The sequence below is a fragment of the Athene cunicularia genome (genome assembly GCF_003259725.1).
Source record: "Athene cunicularia isolate RWA chromosome 2 unlocalized genomic scaffold, athCun1 chr2_part1, whole genome shotgun sequence".
NCBI lineage: Eukaryota > Metazoa > Chordata > Aves > Strigiformes > Strigidae > Athene > Athene cunicularia.
In genome coordinates, this window is record NW_020799095.1 from 49,658,368 (window position 1) to 49,674,452 (window position 16,085).

Below are 16,085 nucleotides of genomic sequence, written 5' to 3' on the forward strand. Positions count from 1 at the left end.
TCTGTTAGACCATCTGCAACACAGTGCATGATCCTGGTCAGTTCTGTTCATGAAAGATGAGCACTGCACTATGGGTAGAGAATAGCTGACAAGAAGGCAAGATTGGATTGTGTTCCAAAAAGAGGGGACTACACACACACACGTCACAAGATGTTCAACATAGTAAAAAAAGTGAAAATGTGCACTTTGTTTTCTGAAAGAGGTAGGAAAAAAGATATTCTATATACACTTAAGAGAACAGTCCTTATAAAATACAGCTTAAATGCAAATACTAATAAAACAGTACCTCCACAATGAGAACATTCAGCTCTTATCTTGCAGTAGGCTAATCAGTTGAAAGTAAAGTAACAAGTGATTTACTTTTAAATTCTGTGTGGCTATTTAATTGAAATTTTCACTTGTCTCAAAACATCAGCAAATTAAAGGACTTTCAAGTAGAAAAAATCCTCATAAAAATATCAAATTTATATATCATTAGTGAAGCAAGAGCAAAACAGATTCAGCTGTTCTAAAAAATTAAGACACACACACACACACGAGTAAAAACTTCTTAGATTTTTTTTTTTTACCATTCAGGATTTTTTTAAAAACATGTCTGGTCCCTCCCTGTCACTCCAGATTGCATAGTATTTATTAGTGTGATGCTTTTCATATTACCTTGACTTTCTATTGCTTCATTTTCAGATGTTTCAGTCTAGCAGCACTCTTTGCAGTCAGCACTGGCAGACTTAGCTCTGCATCAACAGTTCTATTACTCCCATTTCTTTATTTTTAAAATAAAGGCAGTAAAGCAAAAAAAGAAATGAGAGCATGTTTCATTACTCAGCTATTCACTTTTGTCTCTGTGTTGAAAAGTTTACAAGGAGCATCAAGATGGGGGTTGGTTGTGTATGAAAGCAGTGTGGATGTGAGAAGTACAGGTACTGATACGTAGTGAAAAAAATGATGGAAAATGATGGGTCTGTTCTAAATCTGGTCCTCTTACAGAACAAAGCAAACCATCAGGCACTTTTTACCTTTCACATTCTCATTTTGGAGGTCTTGAAAACATGATCATTTTTACAAGAGTAAATAGAACTATTCAGCATTTCTCATCCTGCACTCAACACTGTTTACCTATGACACCTGTCATCATTAGAATACGTACTTTGCATCTTCTTTTAAAAGGTCACTGTACTTTGGTCCAGAAGAACGGATGTTAAAAGGATCAGAATTATCATCTATTTCAAGAGCCTCAGCAAGACGCCTACATTTGAGGGTAGGAGGGAAAAAAAGAGAACATAACAAAAATGCAATCAAGCAAAAATAAATACACTAATCCCCCCAGTCTCCCAAACATGTTGTCATTGAAGAGTACAGATATGGGTTACTGATACACATGCACAACTTGCAAAATGGAGTCTTGTACATTTGAAACTACTCAGGACTTTTCACTAGAATATTCTAGTAAGATCTCAGACCACTCAGTACATATCCCTATAATATAGGAATCATCTCCACATTTATCAGTTCTTTAGGTCATGCAGGAAAGGGTATTTTTTTTTTAAACACATAGCATTAACTTTCTGAACTTGGGACATCTGAAAAAAAGCAAGTTCATTACCCACCTGTTCCTCTGAAGAGCTAAGCATTCTTCATCACATTGCAATCTGAATTATGAAAGAAAAATACAATTAGAATTGCTGTTGTTACTCATACTTTCCAAACTGTGATTTGTTAGTGTCATGTTATCACTGCCTAAAAGAGTAAAAAGAGTGTGTGAGAATAGTTTGTTGTATTAGATGATATAATACAGCTAAAACCAAACAACAACCAAAGATCTTTGAGACACAAGACCTTCTCCAGGTCTTTAACAGAAGCAGCAATTACCAAAGCCACACAGAAGCTGAGAAAAACAAATTCTGAATTAGATTATACTGGTAAACCAGATAATTTGAAGGAAAAAAATATGCAGTTGGTAACAGCACTGAAGGGATGCTAGGAAGGATGTGAAATTAGCAAAGGAAGATGTGACAAGGTCACTTCTGTGCATCAGAAAACAAGAGGAAAGTTAGCTATGGAGGATCATACTGCACCATAAAAATCAGTATTTCAACTGAGCCATGACTTCTAGTGCCAGTGGAGTTATGAATTTCAGTTTTCTGTCTCATTTTTGAAAGGTATTGTATTTTCTTAAGAGATAAAAATCTCAGAGAAAGATCAAGATTTCTCTAGAATTTCACAGTTGCAGTTACAAACTACTGCCCTTAGACTGCATAAGTGCGTTCATTCTGTTGATGATAGTTCCTTGATTCCAAATAAATAATTCCTACAAGGGAAACTGGTTCATTCAGTGACTTGTATAACGTTTGGAGACACACAGCTATAGGATCCAGAACTTCTGGTGGGTTTTTTGGAGGCAGAAGAAAGCTAACATACTTGCATTATGAGATCACCCTGTTACTGTTTAGTATCATTTGTGGAAGAATTATTTTTTCCTCCTCTAAAAGAGGAATGTAGCCAATTTGGAGAAGCTACTCCAGGACTGATCAAATTTGTCACAGAAAAACTCCCAAACCCTAATAATCTAAACAAATTAAAGTATAAAATGTCTCCAGATAGGACCGAAGAGAAAAAAAGAAAGGAAATCTGTCTGATTTGCATAAAATATTTCTGAACAATTTGCATAAAGTATTCTGCCACTGTAAATGAAGCAAGCAGATTTATAATTTACTTTGAAAATAGTGGAGTTGAACAATAAATTAGAAATTTAAGAATAAATATTTTATGTGTCACCATCTCTTTTACCCCCCAGCCCAGTATTTGGTAGATGAAGAGAGCAGGGAAGTAAGAATACTTCCCTTGATTGTCCTTGAATGAAGGCTACCTGCCACAGTTCACATATCATATCAGGAAATATTTCCATGAAAAAAAGTAATCTCTGGTAATTTCAACTATTCAAGGAAAGGGCAGCATAAGTCTGCCCACACAGAAAGGTGTGCAGCAGTGACTACAACACAACTTATATCACATGCTGCAAAGTCTGGGATACCAACAGACACCGGTATCTCAATTGCTCATATATCTGTTATGACAGACCTGCAGCTTCAGTAGCTGAAAAGGTCACTCCCTCTGCTTCTACCACACCACACCTCCATCCTCCCCCACTGAGTTCTAGCACTGCCAAATGGTTGTTTTCTTTAAACAGTGACTTTATTTTGAGAACCTGAAGTTGGCTTCATATTGTTGAGTATATTTGCATCTGGTTGGCATTGTGATACAAACAGGAATAAAGTAGTTGAGGCTCAAGCTGGGTAAAGCAGCGATTATTCTACAGACACATTCTAGGAGACAAAAATTAATGCTTTATTGTACATTTCTGAGTATTCAATTAATTGAAACAAACAGGGTAGGCTAAAAAAAAAAGACACAATTACCGTTTCCTGTTTGTGTCTTATACCATGCTTATATAGTACTAATACCACGCTCTTTGAAGTTGCATGCAGAGATCAGTACAGATCTCCCTCTTACACCTTGTCTTTCCCCCCCCATCTTCTGAAGTATGACAGTGGCCCAACTAGAATGAACCTGGAGACTGGGAAGAACAGGTGCTCTCACACGTCATTTCTGGTGCTAGTTCACCTTGCCCATACATTCAGAGTCAAAATTATTTCAGTGTAGTACATTATCCAAAAATGACTTGGTAATAACATGCTACAATTCCAGACATTACACAGATAAGCAGAACAGAATTACTAGCAAAAGTTCTTGAAGTATGCTGGTAGTAGCTTTTTATACAGGAACTCATGAAGCAGCTGTATGGGAAATTTCACTACTTTCACTATACATAATATAAAGGAAAGTTAGATTTTTAACACATGTAACAGACTGATTCTGCAATAATCAAATTCACAATTAAGAGAGAGTAGAGATGGTAAACGAAAATAAACTAAACCCAGAAATCAGGGACTTCAAGGGCAAATACTTCAGAAAACAAGTTTCTGCCAGAAGGATATTGGAAAAACTTGCCAATTCTTTGAAGAAATGATACTAAAAGTAAAAAGACACACTATTCCAATCCTGAGGAACATCAGGAGTAGAAAAATCACCAAACTTAAGCCATAAGCGCTTTTGTGACTTAAAAGCAGATTTTCAGTGCTAGCCAGTATGAGAACACAGACACACCAATGAAATTGAGATATAAATGTAAGAAATCTAAAAAGAGTAATAAAAAAATACTACAAATTTTAACATAATGATTAGAGGAAAATATGCCCTATTAATCATCCAGGAAGGAATGATGGATGCTGGAACAGAAGGTAACAGCAAAAAGTTAGTGTCTAGAAATCGGAAAAAAAAACCCGTAGGAACTCTAAGGAGTTTGCTGGGTAGGAAAACTTTGAAACCACAATTATATTGTTCCTTACATAACTGTAACTACAAACCAGCCAATGACAGATGACTCATTCTACATGAAAGCAAAACCCTAACCCACTAAAGGAATTGCACAATTCTCTTTTATCAGTATTGTTACAGCAGAGACAGGTTATCTAAAGTCTTCCTATTTTATCCCACAATGGTATTTTGCTCACAATATTATGTACTTTCCACATCGTCTATGTTTCAGGTACACACAAGGGTTTCCAGTATGTTTTTAACTGTATCTCCTTACCTGGCCTGCTTCATTTCTTTTTTTGTAATAAGCCTACTGATTTCCACTGAATCTCCAAGCTGTAGATCTGTTAACTTAGTGGCTATAGATATAGCAGCTATTCTGAAAAAGAAGACCATTAGATTTCATTTGAGGCCACACATAAACATTTGAAAAGGTGTATAAAGCTGCAGATTTAAACCTCCAAGTGGAAGACGACAGACAGTTTCCTCCTCAAATTACAGTATGAGACTCCAATTCCACAACACCTAGTTTTAAGTATCTAATCTAGCTACATAAATTAAGGTTACTCTCATCTCCCTCAAGCAACTAGAAGCAAGACTAACAAATGGACATACTTCTTCAGGGAATTTTTCAAAACATCAATTCTAAGCAAGTCTAAACTAGGCAGTGCAAATATTCTCTCTTCTCACCTGCTTAATATTCAAACTACAGCTGACTGTATAGCTTTAATTACCTTTTTAACTTTTATGTGATTCTTCCTTAACTGTGTGCAACTAAAACGTGTAAAGTGAATTTAAAAAGTACTTAGAAATCTGCTTAGAAAATGTTGATGATATAAGCCCTAAGGAAAAAGCAAAATACCCCTATTGAGACTATTACAATTTTCTTTATAAAGATTCTTCACCACTCCCTTCAATAACAAGCCTTCCTGGTCTGATTTTCTTGCTAAAATTTCTTTAACTAAAATATACAAGTTTTTAGTGAAATATCCCACATCATTCTCAAACAAAATCCTGGAAATAGAACATTCTATCCTCTGAATCATTTTTTCCTGTTAAATTCATATAAAAGGATATGCTTGCCTCTATGTTTTGCATCACATTCAGAGAACTAGTCATCTACCAGGATGGAGGATAATCTGCAGCTGATGACACCAAGCTGTGTGGTACAGTCAACATGCTGGAGGGAAGGGATGACATCCAGAGGGACCTGGACAGGCCTGAGAGGTGGGCCCATGCGAATTTAATGAAATTCAACAAGGCCAAGTGCAAAGTCCTGAAGCTGGGTTGGGGCAATCCCAAGCACAAAAACAGGCTGTAGGATGGGTGCACTGAAAGCAGCCCTGTGGAGAAGGACTTAAAGGTACTCGTGGATGAAAATTAAATATGAGACAGAAATGTGTGCTTGCAGCCCAGAGAGCCAACCGTAACCTGGTCTACATCAAGAGAAGTGTGACCAGCAGGTTGAGAGGTGATTGTCTCCCTCTACTTTGCCCTTGTGAGACAGTGATTGGAGTACTGTCTTTAGTTCAGTGTTAAGAGAGACATGGACCTGCTTAAGTGGGTCCAGAGGAGGCCACAACGATGATCAGGGGACTGAAGCACCTCCCCTATGAGGACAGGCTGAGAGAGTTGGGGTTGTTCAGCGTGGAGAGAAGGTTCTAGGGAGACCTTATCGCAGCCTTCCAGTACTTAAAGGGGGCTACAGGAGAGATGGGGAGGGACTCTTTAGCAGGGAGTGTGGTGACAGGATGAGGGGTAACTTTTAAACGGAAGGAGGGCAGATTTAGATTAGCTAGAAAGAAGAAATTCTTCATTGTGAGGGTGGTGAGACACTCGAACAGGTTGTCCAGAGACGATGTGGCTGCCCCCTCCCTGGCAGTGTTCAGGGCCAGGTTAGATGGGGCTTTGAGCAACCTGGTCTAGTGGAAGGTGTCCCTGCCCATGGCAGGGGGTTAGGAACTATATCATCTTTAAAGATCCCTTCCAACTCAAACCATTCTATGACAACTCAGTTTGCATATTAAGAACTGAGAGTTAAGATGCCAAAGCTCTCCTGCCTAAATTTAGCTCTTTCAGAATTACTTTAAATTACTCTTTAGCTTCCATCATCCAGATGGACTAGGTTCCATCACACATTAAAGGAAACTTAGCAACTCACACATGGATCGCTATTTGCAATCACCTATATTCAGAAACCTGAATCTGGACCTGCCCAATTATTCTGTATCTAATTGCTCTACGTGGGTAGAACAGAGTTCCATAGATGGAAGATTCAAGCTTTGACACACCACCACAGTTAGACTAACAATGATAAAAAGAGGAATGTTCAGGAAAATATAAAAAAGAAACCATGTGAAAATACAAAAAAACCCGAAAAAGCTTGTGAATTGAATATATTCAGTCAAGCCTGAAATTTAATAAAATGGCAAAGAATTAAGTCCAGTAACTAACTACAAGAATTATTACAGTACAAACCTTTGATATGTATTAGATGCTTCTGAGCAAATCATACTCTCCTTTCTTCTTCCACATTCACATTGAAGATCAACCTGTTTTATCACACAAGAGAGCAGCTTTTTAAAACTTCCGTCTTTTTATGGCCATGCAGGGATCAAGGCAGGTAATTTTTTTCCTTTATAAAGTCCCATTTTAGTAGAATTACAGCTAATTAAAAGTGATGAATAAGGTGGTTTTTTTTTAAATTCAATATTATAAGTTTATGGAAAAAAACGTCATGCTATCCATGTGCAAACATGTCTCTGTCACAACAGTTACTGGCTGATAATTAAACCATAAAACTGACAGTGAATTTTCTTTGGGTATCTGACCTTTGCGCAGCAGGATGTTGTTGGACAGGGTGAAGAAGGATGACACGGAGCCATACAGGGATGATTACAATATAGCCTTGGAATAGTACATGGCTGTTTACACTCTTCATCTATAAGACATTCTCCTTTATGACAGATTCTTTTACATTTGTGCATTCCACATTTTAACATTTGATTGCAGCGAAGTCCACAGGAAATGTCAGTGAGATGACAAGGAATATTACTTCGCAGCTGGAAGAGAGGAGGAAAAAAGATGACAACTAAAAATGAAATATTATAAATGCAAATCTCAAAGTAGTTTTACTGTTCACACCTGCACCGTCCATGAGAGAATACTACTACTATATCATCTTAGGACAAAGACTGAGCTTTTCCTTATATCATAGTCCAATATAGCAGTTGGTTTGAATGTGTATGGCAGAAAAGATACATTTTTTTAATTTAATCACATTAAACTCAAACTCCAGTAACATATTCCATTCCAAAGAGGTCACAAAAATCTAGACCTACAGTCCTAGAACATTATTTAGTATTCAATAACATTAAATGTCCAGACTTACTTCGTGTTTGCCCATACACCATTTCTGAGTGAGATAAGTACAGGGTGGACATTTCTCCTCACTGTGACAGGAATGGTACACTGCAGTCACAGAAACATAAAAGCCAGCACAATTTTATTAGTATACCTCAATTAAATGCATTAAAGGAGACAGTAAAGACCATTAAACAAGAGTTTGCATTTCAGAACTACACAATTTATGTGCAGATAATTTTGTAACCTCTGAGTAGGGTTATACTATCAGACAGTTTGTCAGAAAACACATCTGTTTGACCTGTGCTATATTTTTTGTGATCAGCTAATGTAATTCCAAGGAATGTAGAAATGAACTGTACACTAGATTATCCTACAGTTTCAATAGAGCACTTAATCTTCAGAATACACTATTTAGTGTATTGTGACTATTAATAACAATGGGAAACAAACCCCAATGGTTTTGCCAGTCAGAAGTACCTCTACTAATATTCTTGACGAGTTTTAAGTTGGTTGGCTTTTAAGGGTAGACTTTGGGAAATATTCAGATCTACTGGAAGAACAGCTAATAAAAAAGCTAATATATTTTGAAACAAATTTGTGTACACTTTTTAAAATTTTGTTAAAAAGTAAAAGAAACAAAATACCCAAACCTGACTTACCTGGATGATCACAGTCATGTGGCCTGGTGCATGTCTTTTTACATTCTGGTGGCTGAGTGCCACAGGGGACAGGGGGGTAAATCACAGATTCACCACAGTAACAAGTTAACTCGTCAAAACCTGAAAAAAAACAAGTCAAATATATGCTAGTAGCTACATGTATTATGACTATGATCACTCATTAATAATTATGCTTGCTTTTAGACAGTGGTTCTTTGACAGCAACACTTTGAACTGGAGCAAGAGAAATGCTCATGACAAGTTGAAAGCTGTTGCTGTTCTATCTTTGACTTAAAAATGATATCTCTTGAATTCCCTTCCAGAAAGCACATCATCCAAATCTTGTGTTCCAAACTTCCCCCATCATCACTTTGTCAGACCAGTAGTTAGATTTTGTCCTGTTGCCAAACCCTGTACATGGTACCAGGAAGATTCCAGAGAGAATTACCAGAAGGCCAGCAGTCTGTAGACTTCTTCATATAATTTCTTCTGTATACTACTTTATGTCATTTAGTATTATATATATCCTCATAAACACCTTATTAACCTGTCCAAATACTTCAAAGCAAACTTTGTATGTTCTAGAAGTTCTCTGTCTCAGGCAGTATATGTTTCCCCACCACACACACATTTGGGAAACAGATTTTAAACTCTAATCACAAGATTCCAAATCTCAGTGATAAAATAAACAAAGAAATAGAAATACTTACACACCCCATCCCAACTAAAACTTAACACTGCACAAAAATTAACACTGTTCACTGCTGTTTTTCAAAACAAAGAAACTGGGAGGGAGACCAATTAGAATGCAAACTACAGTTCAAACAGATAAATACTTAGAAAAACAGGACACTAAGAGAAAATACCAACATCACAAGTCATAGAAGGAGGTCTGAGAACTAATAGAGAGTATGATTTTTCTATAAATGAAGAGATAGTGGATCAGAGAGAACAGGAAACAATGATGGAAGAGGTAAAAAAAATAATGGGGCAATAAAAATACAAATCAACAATTCTAACCTGAAGAGAAGATGAGCGTGTTAAGGGAGATGCTGAATTCAGCAAGTTCTCTGACTCTGGGAATCACAGGATTCCTCCTTCCTAATCTACCAAAGCAAAATCCATTGAACTCTAAAATCTCAAAGGTTCCTACTGTTCAACTTCCATGGATACGATGGCTGCTGGATCAATATGCAGGTCCAGCCAGTACCAAGACTGAACACACATTTCAGAGAGACAAGATACACAATACATACATGACAATAACATGATCAGACACATAGACTAACACAGGGACAACTGAACAAGATTCATGTCAACAGGAATACCAATAGCCAAGTCCTCCTCCTCCTCCTCCTCTCCAGCTCAGCAGGATTGAAGATCACTGGTGAAGACACACTTGCATACACTCTAGATTCACATGCACACCGCATTTGTGGATCTCAAATATTAGCATAGGCTCTGTCTAATATCCATACCTGGACAGACCCAATACCCAGTCACTGAATGAAAGCTTGGGTATTTCCAGAGGCAGATCTCTGACTAGCCAGTCAGTCCAGCTCTGAAACAAGTTCCTTGCCAAATTACCCAGACATACACAGGACTGAAATTAACAACAGAATCACACACACCCCCTTCATCTCTCCAGGTACTGGCACCCAGATCAAGGGGCCCCTCTAAGTTATGATCCCATTCTCCAGCTGCTGGCATACACTACAGCAAGTCTATTTGGTCTCTTCAGTTGTTGGCATAGAGATTATGTGCTCCCATGACCTGCAGTCAAGTCTCCAGCTGCTGGCACTTAAACTTCTTACACAAAGAAAAAAGAATGAGATTACACTGACAGATATTAAGTCTTATTCTTAACTAGGACAGGATAGACAGTTGTCATCAGGTGCACAGGATGCGCTCTACCAGAGTTCTGCACTGACCAGCAGCTTCATTTGTACAAATGGTGCCTTTTATCTCTCCTTCTCTCAATTTTCCCATGCATTCACCTCAGTTTCTCCCAAATAATCTACCAAAATAAATTTCTCCCCATTGGTCCCAGTTTATGTACATCTGTACCCAAATCTGCTATTTTTGGTATCATTAGCGTGGTCATCCCAGCATCACAGAACTACCCAAGTTCTGTCTGCCTTGCAATATTTCACTCCTAGAAAGGCTCCCAATACCTCCCTCCTCCAATTACCCGTGAAGCTCAGTCATCTCTCACCCTTAACATCTGTGAAAACCATCCATTCCTCACAGCACTATTTGAAACTTCTGTAAGCTTTTCACTGGGCTTTTTCTTACGTTCAGAAATTTCTCATGTCCAGCTGTTTTTTATCGTCTGTTCAGGCCCTTAAATTTCAGGCCGGGTCCTAGACATCTACCCATGTATCTTAGAGAGCAGCAGTTAGTAGAAAGAATTGTAATTTTTGTCTAAGGAGACTTAATTATAATAAATTCCAGCAAGTAAGAATGCTGGGGAAAACAAAACATTAGGAGTTACAAGAAAGAAGTAGAAGTAGATAAAGCTGAGAACTTTCAGAACATCCATGGATTTTCTGTGGAAAGCAAGCACAGAAAAAGAGTAGGGCTTTTGCTGTCCCTCACTAAAGGTCTTGAAACAACCTATAACCCTCCAGGCTGTAAAGTCCCAAGTCTTCCTTGGTCAACGAAGATTAAAGATCAGAGACCAAGGTCCCTGGAAGACCTGAACGTTACACAGCTATACCGGCTGCTTGCTATTGATAAGAAGTGGTAGGTGAAGAATCATTAACTATAATGAAGTTTCCTTAACTAGCACTAATCAGGATAATGGAGAGGGAGCACAGAGAGGTCAGATCAAAAGAGTAGAAATACAACATCTGACAACTTTAAACAAGAAAAGATCTATCTAATGCTGACATAATTAATTTTTGCTAAGAGATGTACTGCTCTGTTAAAGTAGACAGGTGTGTATAAAAAGACCCTGGCATAGAAAGGGACCTCACCTCTCAGTACTGAGGAAATGACATTGGAAGGTAAAGTACCTGGGAAGCAATCAGAACCAGAGATGTAGATGCACTCTAGTATTGCATCTTGATGTCAGCCCTCACCACACCCAGCAAAACCAGAGTGGAGATGGAGGCAGAGGCAAGAAATCCAATCTAATGAATGGCAGATGCCTTGCAGCCACACCGTGCCACATGATACCATGGCTGATGCAGCCCAACTGCAATGTGGTGGCTAGACAGCTGGATCAGAGACAAGGATGGTCATCTTAGGGCTGAGAAGCATTCCACATGAGCTACAGGGTCAGAATCACGTAAGGTATGCCCCTAAAATCCCAACTAGCAGCGTCCAGGGAAAGCAGGTAAGAAATCTTTGAAGATACTGCTTAGTTAGATGATTTATCTCTGGACAGATACAGAAAGGGAGACTTTAGAAACACAAAGGTTTAAGCCAAATGATCATAAGTATCTGGTTCCTTGAGCTGATTTTCCTGTGCTCAGAAAAGGGCCTCTCTGCAAAATTTTAGTAGTGAAGCTTGACCTTTCAATTGCATCACATCCAATAGTGGAACAATTTACCAGGGAGGCAATCCTTAGATCTCTCCAGGAATCAGAATCTTGGGTCTGAGAGTGAAATACTGCAGCAGTGTGGAGAAGTTTAATGATACTGGAGATCAAGCCCATGAAATCCAGTAAAAAAAAAACAACTGCTCAGAAAAATCTGTGCATTTTGACTCAGCTAGACCATAAGTTACTAACAGGACCTCTGAGACATTCAGATTACTGTTTTGCTTTCTCAAGAGAAATGTTTGGACACAGAAATATTAATTTTTTTTAAAAGAGAGGTACAGTCAGCATGCACATCATATTCATAGGCCATTATGACAGACTACAATGCTATTTCAACCACAGTGAGCTTTAAAGGTTCTAGTACCTTCACTTTTCCAGGATGTTTCCATAAAAATGGAGTTCTTTCACTATGTCCATGGGCATATGATATGAGACACAGGTACTACTGCAGCTAAGACACTTCCAGCTGTAAAGAGTATCCTTACAACATACAACACCTGTCTGTCTCCTTTTCACTGATGTCATGAGGTCTGGTTCACATTTTCAACATCTCACTGTCCTCTTTCCCACATTCTAGTGAGCAGTTCCAAAGCAGTACTCTGTTTCTGAGAGAGAAGACTCACTTTTCTCCAGGAGTGACTGTAGAACTACTAGACAAAAGACAGTATTTGATGAAAGCCAAAGGGGAACTACAGGTGAGTACTTCTATTCCATTCTTGAAACACTGTCCCCTCACAGTTTTACTGTAGATTACAGCAGATGCAAAAATAAACCTAGAATTCACAGCTTCAAGAATGAACGATGATGGATTTAAAGAAAACGTCCAAACTTCTTAAGAAAATACTGAGTGGAAGGATGGATACAAACTGGAAAATCCATTAAGCACTTTTTCTGCCCAACTTTCAAAAATTGCATTTAATAAATAGCTTATCATTTCTGTGATAAGCTGTATCTATAAAGAAAGGGGAAACCTATATTAAAATATGAGACTGAGAAAAAAACCCCCAAACATTAAAATGCTATCACATGCAAAGATGTTCCAGATCAACTAAAGATTTTGCTAGCAGAAGGAAACATAGCAGCATTCCTCTGTCTGCTTCAGGCCCAAACCAGAAAATTTAGTACTATCTACATATTATAATGGTGCCAACATATGGTACCTTACATCAAGTGGTAAAAAAGAACTAGTAGAAAACTAGTATTACTCAGCTGGCACAGTTTTTTAATAGAGTACATACCTGTCTAAAGCTATTGCATCAGCTTAAGTCTTTAAATAGTTCAGCAATCCTAAACAAATTAATACCTGCTGGCTGTCAATCTATTTCTAGCAATTCAGTACTAATTTTCACAATTCAGAACGTGACCAGATAGCCTAAGACATACATGACTGACATATCTTATTTCTTCAGATGGTTCTGTCCAGAGAAAAATCACTAGTGTACCAAGTTGGGAAAGTGTGAATTCTAAGCAGCTGAACAAATTCTGAACATCTTTAACAACTATCACATTGTTAAACAAGAGTTTTGTTAACTTAGAAATTACCTTTCTAAACTGCTTTTTTTCCTTGCGTGATTCCTCAAGTTTTTTAAGTGACTGCTGGATCAACACACATAACTGAATATATTTCACTGTAATTCAATTTTAATTTAAAATTCACCACTTAAACTCATCTAGAATTAAATAACATTCTCTTTCATGAAAAAAAATACAATCAAAACAAACTGCATATTCTTCAGGTTCTGGTCAATTTGGATCTCATTCTCTGACCAACTCTGACCAGTTAAGTGAATAGATTTCTACAATAAATAAGGTACTCTTGTGCACATAACTCACTTGTTTGCCAGCATGTTTGACAACTGCCCCGATGACAGGGTTCTTCACACCTATGAAGCCCACAGTTGAGTTTACGACCACAAACCAAAGAACACTTATGTTCTGTGTCCTAAGGGAATGCAAAGAAGAAAAGCAGAATAAACCATAAACACCATTGGCTTATTTTTCTCCGTGAGGTCATAATGTACTCAATTGAACAAAACGTATAGTGCAAAAAATAGCTTAGGCCTGATCTATACAGTTTTTCCATCACTGTATAGATACAGTTTTTAAAGCAGATTCTGTTAAGACCTCTGTTGCAGCCATGAATACATCATATCTTACGCTTCTTATATTAAGTAATATCCTTCCCCTCCCTCTTCTCCCTGGAATCACTGCACTGAAGAAAAGCACCTTTACAACAACTTAGTTGCATATAGGCAGGAACATGGTTTTGCATTTACAGTGGCACCCATAGAACAAATGCTGCAAAATAAATGCACACACATAAACTTTTTGAACATGACCAATACTGCAAATAGAGACATAGAATCACAGAATGGTTTGGGTTGGAAGGGACCTTAAAGATCATCTAGTTCCAACCCCCCTGCCATGGGCAGGGACACCTTCCACTAGACCAGACTGCTCAAAGCCCCGTCCAACCTGGCCCTGAACACTGCCAGGGAGGGGGCAGCCACAGTCTCTCTGGGCAGCCTGTTCCAGTGCCTCACTACCCTCAGTGTCCTATCACCATGTGCCCTTGTAAAAAGTCCCTCTCCAGCTTTCTTGTAGGCCCCCTTTAGGTACTGGAAGGCTGTGGCAATAAGGCCTCCCAGAGCCTTCTCTCCTCCCGGCTGAACAACCCCAACTTTCTGCTTGTCTTTACAGAAGATGTGCTCCAAAAATGGAAAGACAGAAAAGCAAAAAAATTTTTTAACATCACAATCAAAACCAAACACACATCACAATGGACAATTTTATAAAACAATACGTAAACCTACCACACAGCAAACTTCATTACACTTGTGTCGTCCACATGATCTTTTCTTGTTGCATCGCTTGTCACACATGAATGTAATAGCAGCTATGAAAAACAAAAAAAACCCAAAACCAGTCATAAGTTGTCTTTGCTCATGCTGAGAAAAAAAACCTGTGATCACAATATTATGTTAAAACTGTTGCAGAGCATGGCCTAGAAAAGACTAATATGAAATAAGTCTCTAGTAAGCAAACAAATTAGTTGCTCTCCAACATTAATTGCCCATGTGAACAATTGGCTTCCTTGAAATAAAACTCTTGTTCAAAAGGATTTTGGAGAGCAGAATACGTGTAACTCATTTATTTCACATTAGTCTTTACACCATAGACACCGTACAACAGAACACAGAAAGCAGGATATCCTGATACACTGGAGTACCATAAACATCCAATTTAAGACTGCTCATATAGGTAAGGCAGTATAAGTCAGCTAAATACAACGACTGCTAATATACTCATGAAACTAGTGCTAACAAAGAACATCCTTAACATCACACACAGGTCACAAAACAATCACTTTGATTCTGAAGAGCAAGGTCTTCGTAGAAAAAAGCTCAAATTAGTAAGTATGCCTATTACCTCCTTATGTATCTTGAAAATAAGTAACTCAGTATGACAGAGGTCCATCAAGTAAGCATTTCACAAAAGGTGAATTTTGAGATGCTACATCCAGAATACCAAGAAGTGTCAAATGGGAACTCTCTGCCAAGCTCAGAAGCAAAGACCAGCAGAAGCAGAATCAAAGCTTGTATTTTCTCCCAGGAACTTGGACAAGAGCAGAGCAGAAGCATTACTTCACATGAGAGCTGTGCAAGTTGACCTAAAGATATGCAGGATGCCGGGGGGGGGCAACCTATTGAATATGGCAGGTGACATGAGAGACTGTTCAAATTGAAATAGACTGCTTGTCTGGAATCTTCAAGACGAAATGCTGAAGAAGTCTTTCCTTATATAAAAGATGAATAGAAATTAAAGGTTTAGTTCAAACATCTTCCCAGAAGTAGCAGCATCTCAAGAAATTACCAACTTGGAATAGAAGTATGGATAAAAGAAGCAGTATTGATCAAATGTTTGCCAACTTCGTCACTCAAACCCAAAATTAATATGACTTGTGCATAATTTTTTTTTTAAAAACAATTTCACATTATATATGTAACATAACACTGTACCTTTATTTCTGAGGAGAGCACATGGGACTTCCTAGGAAACAAACAGCAAGCCATTATGTTAAAACAGATGGAACAACTGAAACTTACTTATCTGGAAAACACTTAGTCACATGATACAG

At 38.0% G+C, this 16,085-nt stretch overlaps 1 protein-coding gene across 1 annotated transcript in view; it reads right to left on the minus strand.

Annotated features, from left to right (window-relative positions):
- The window catches only part of NFX1 (nuclear transcription factor, X-box binding 1), a 64,524-nt gene that overhangs the window by 18,085 nt on the left and 30,354 nt on the right, over nt 1-16,085 (minus strand). Inside the window, exons 11-20 of the mRNA XM_026843552.1 lie at nt 15,967-15,997; nt 14,761-14,843; nt 13,781-13,889; nt 8,400-8,519; nt 7,766-7,845; nt 7,206-7,436; nt 6,853-6,926; nt 4,652-4,753; nt 1,608-1,649; nt 1,148-1,246 (exon numbers count right to left, since the gene is read on the minus strand). Of these exons, the coding sequence (XP_026699353.1) occupies nt 1,148-1,246; nt 1,608-1,649; nt 4,652-4,753; nt 6,853-6,926; nt 7,206-7,436; nt 7,766-7,845; nt 8,400-8,519; nt 13,781-13,889; nt 14,761-14,843; nt 15,967-15,997 (971 nt within the window). The remainder of the gene's footprint in view (nt 1-1,147; nt 1,247-1,607; nt 1,650-4,651; nt 4,754-6,852; nt 6,927-7,205; nt 7,437-7,765; nt 7,846-8,399; nt 8,520-13,780; nt 13,890-14,760; nt 14,844-15,966; nt 15,998-16,085) is intronic.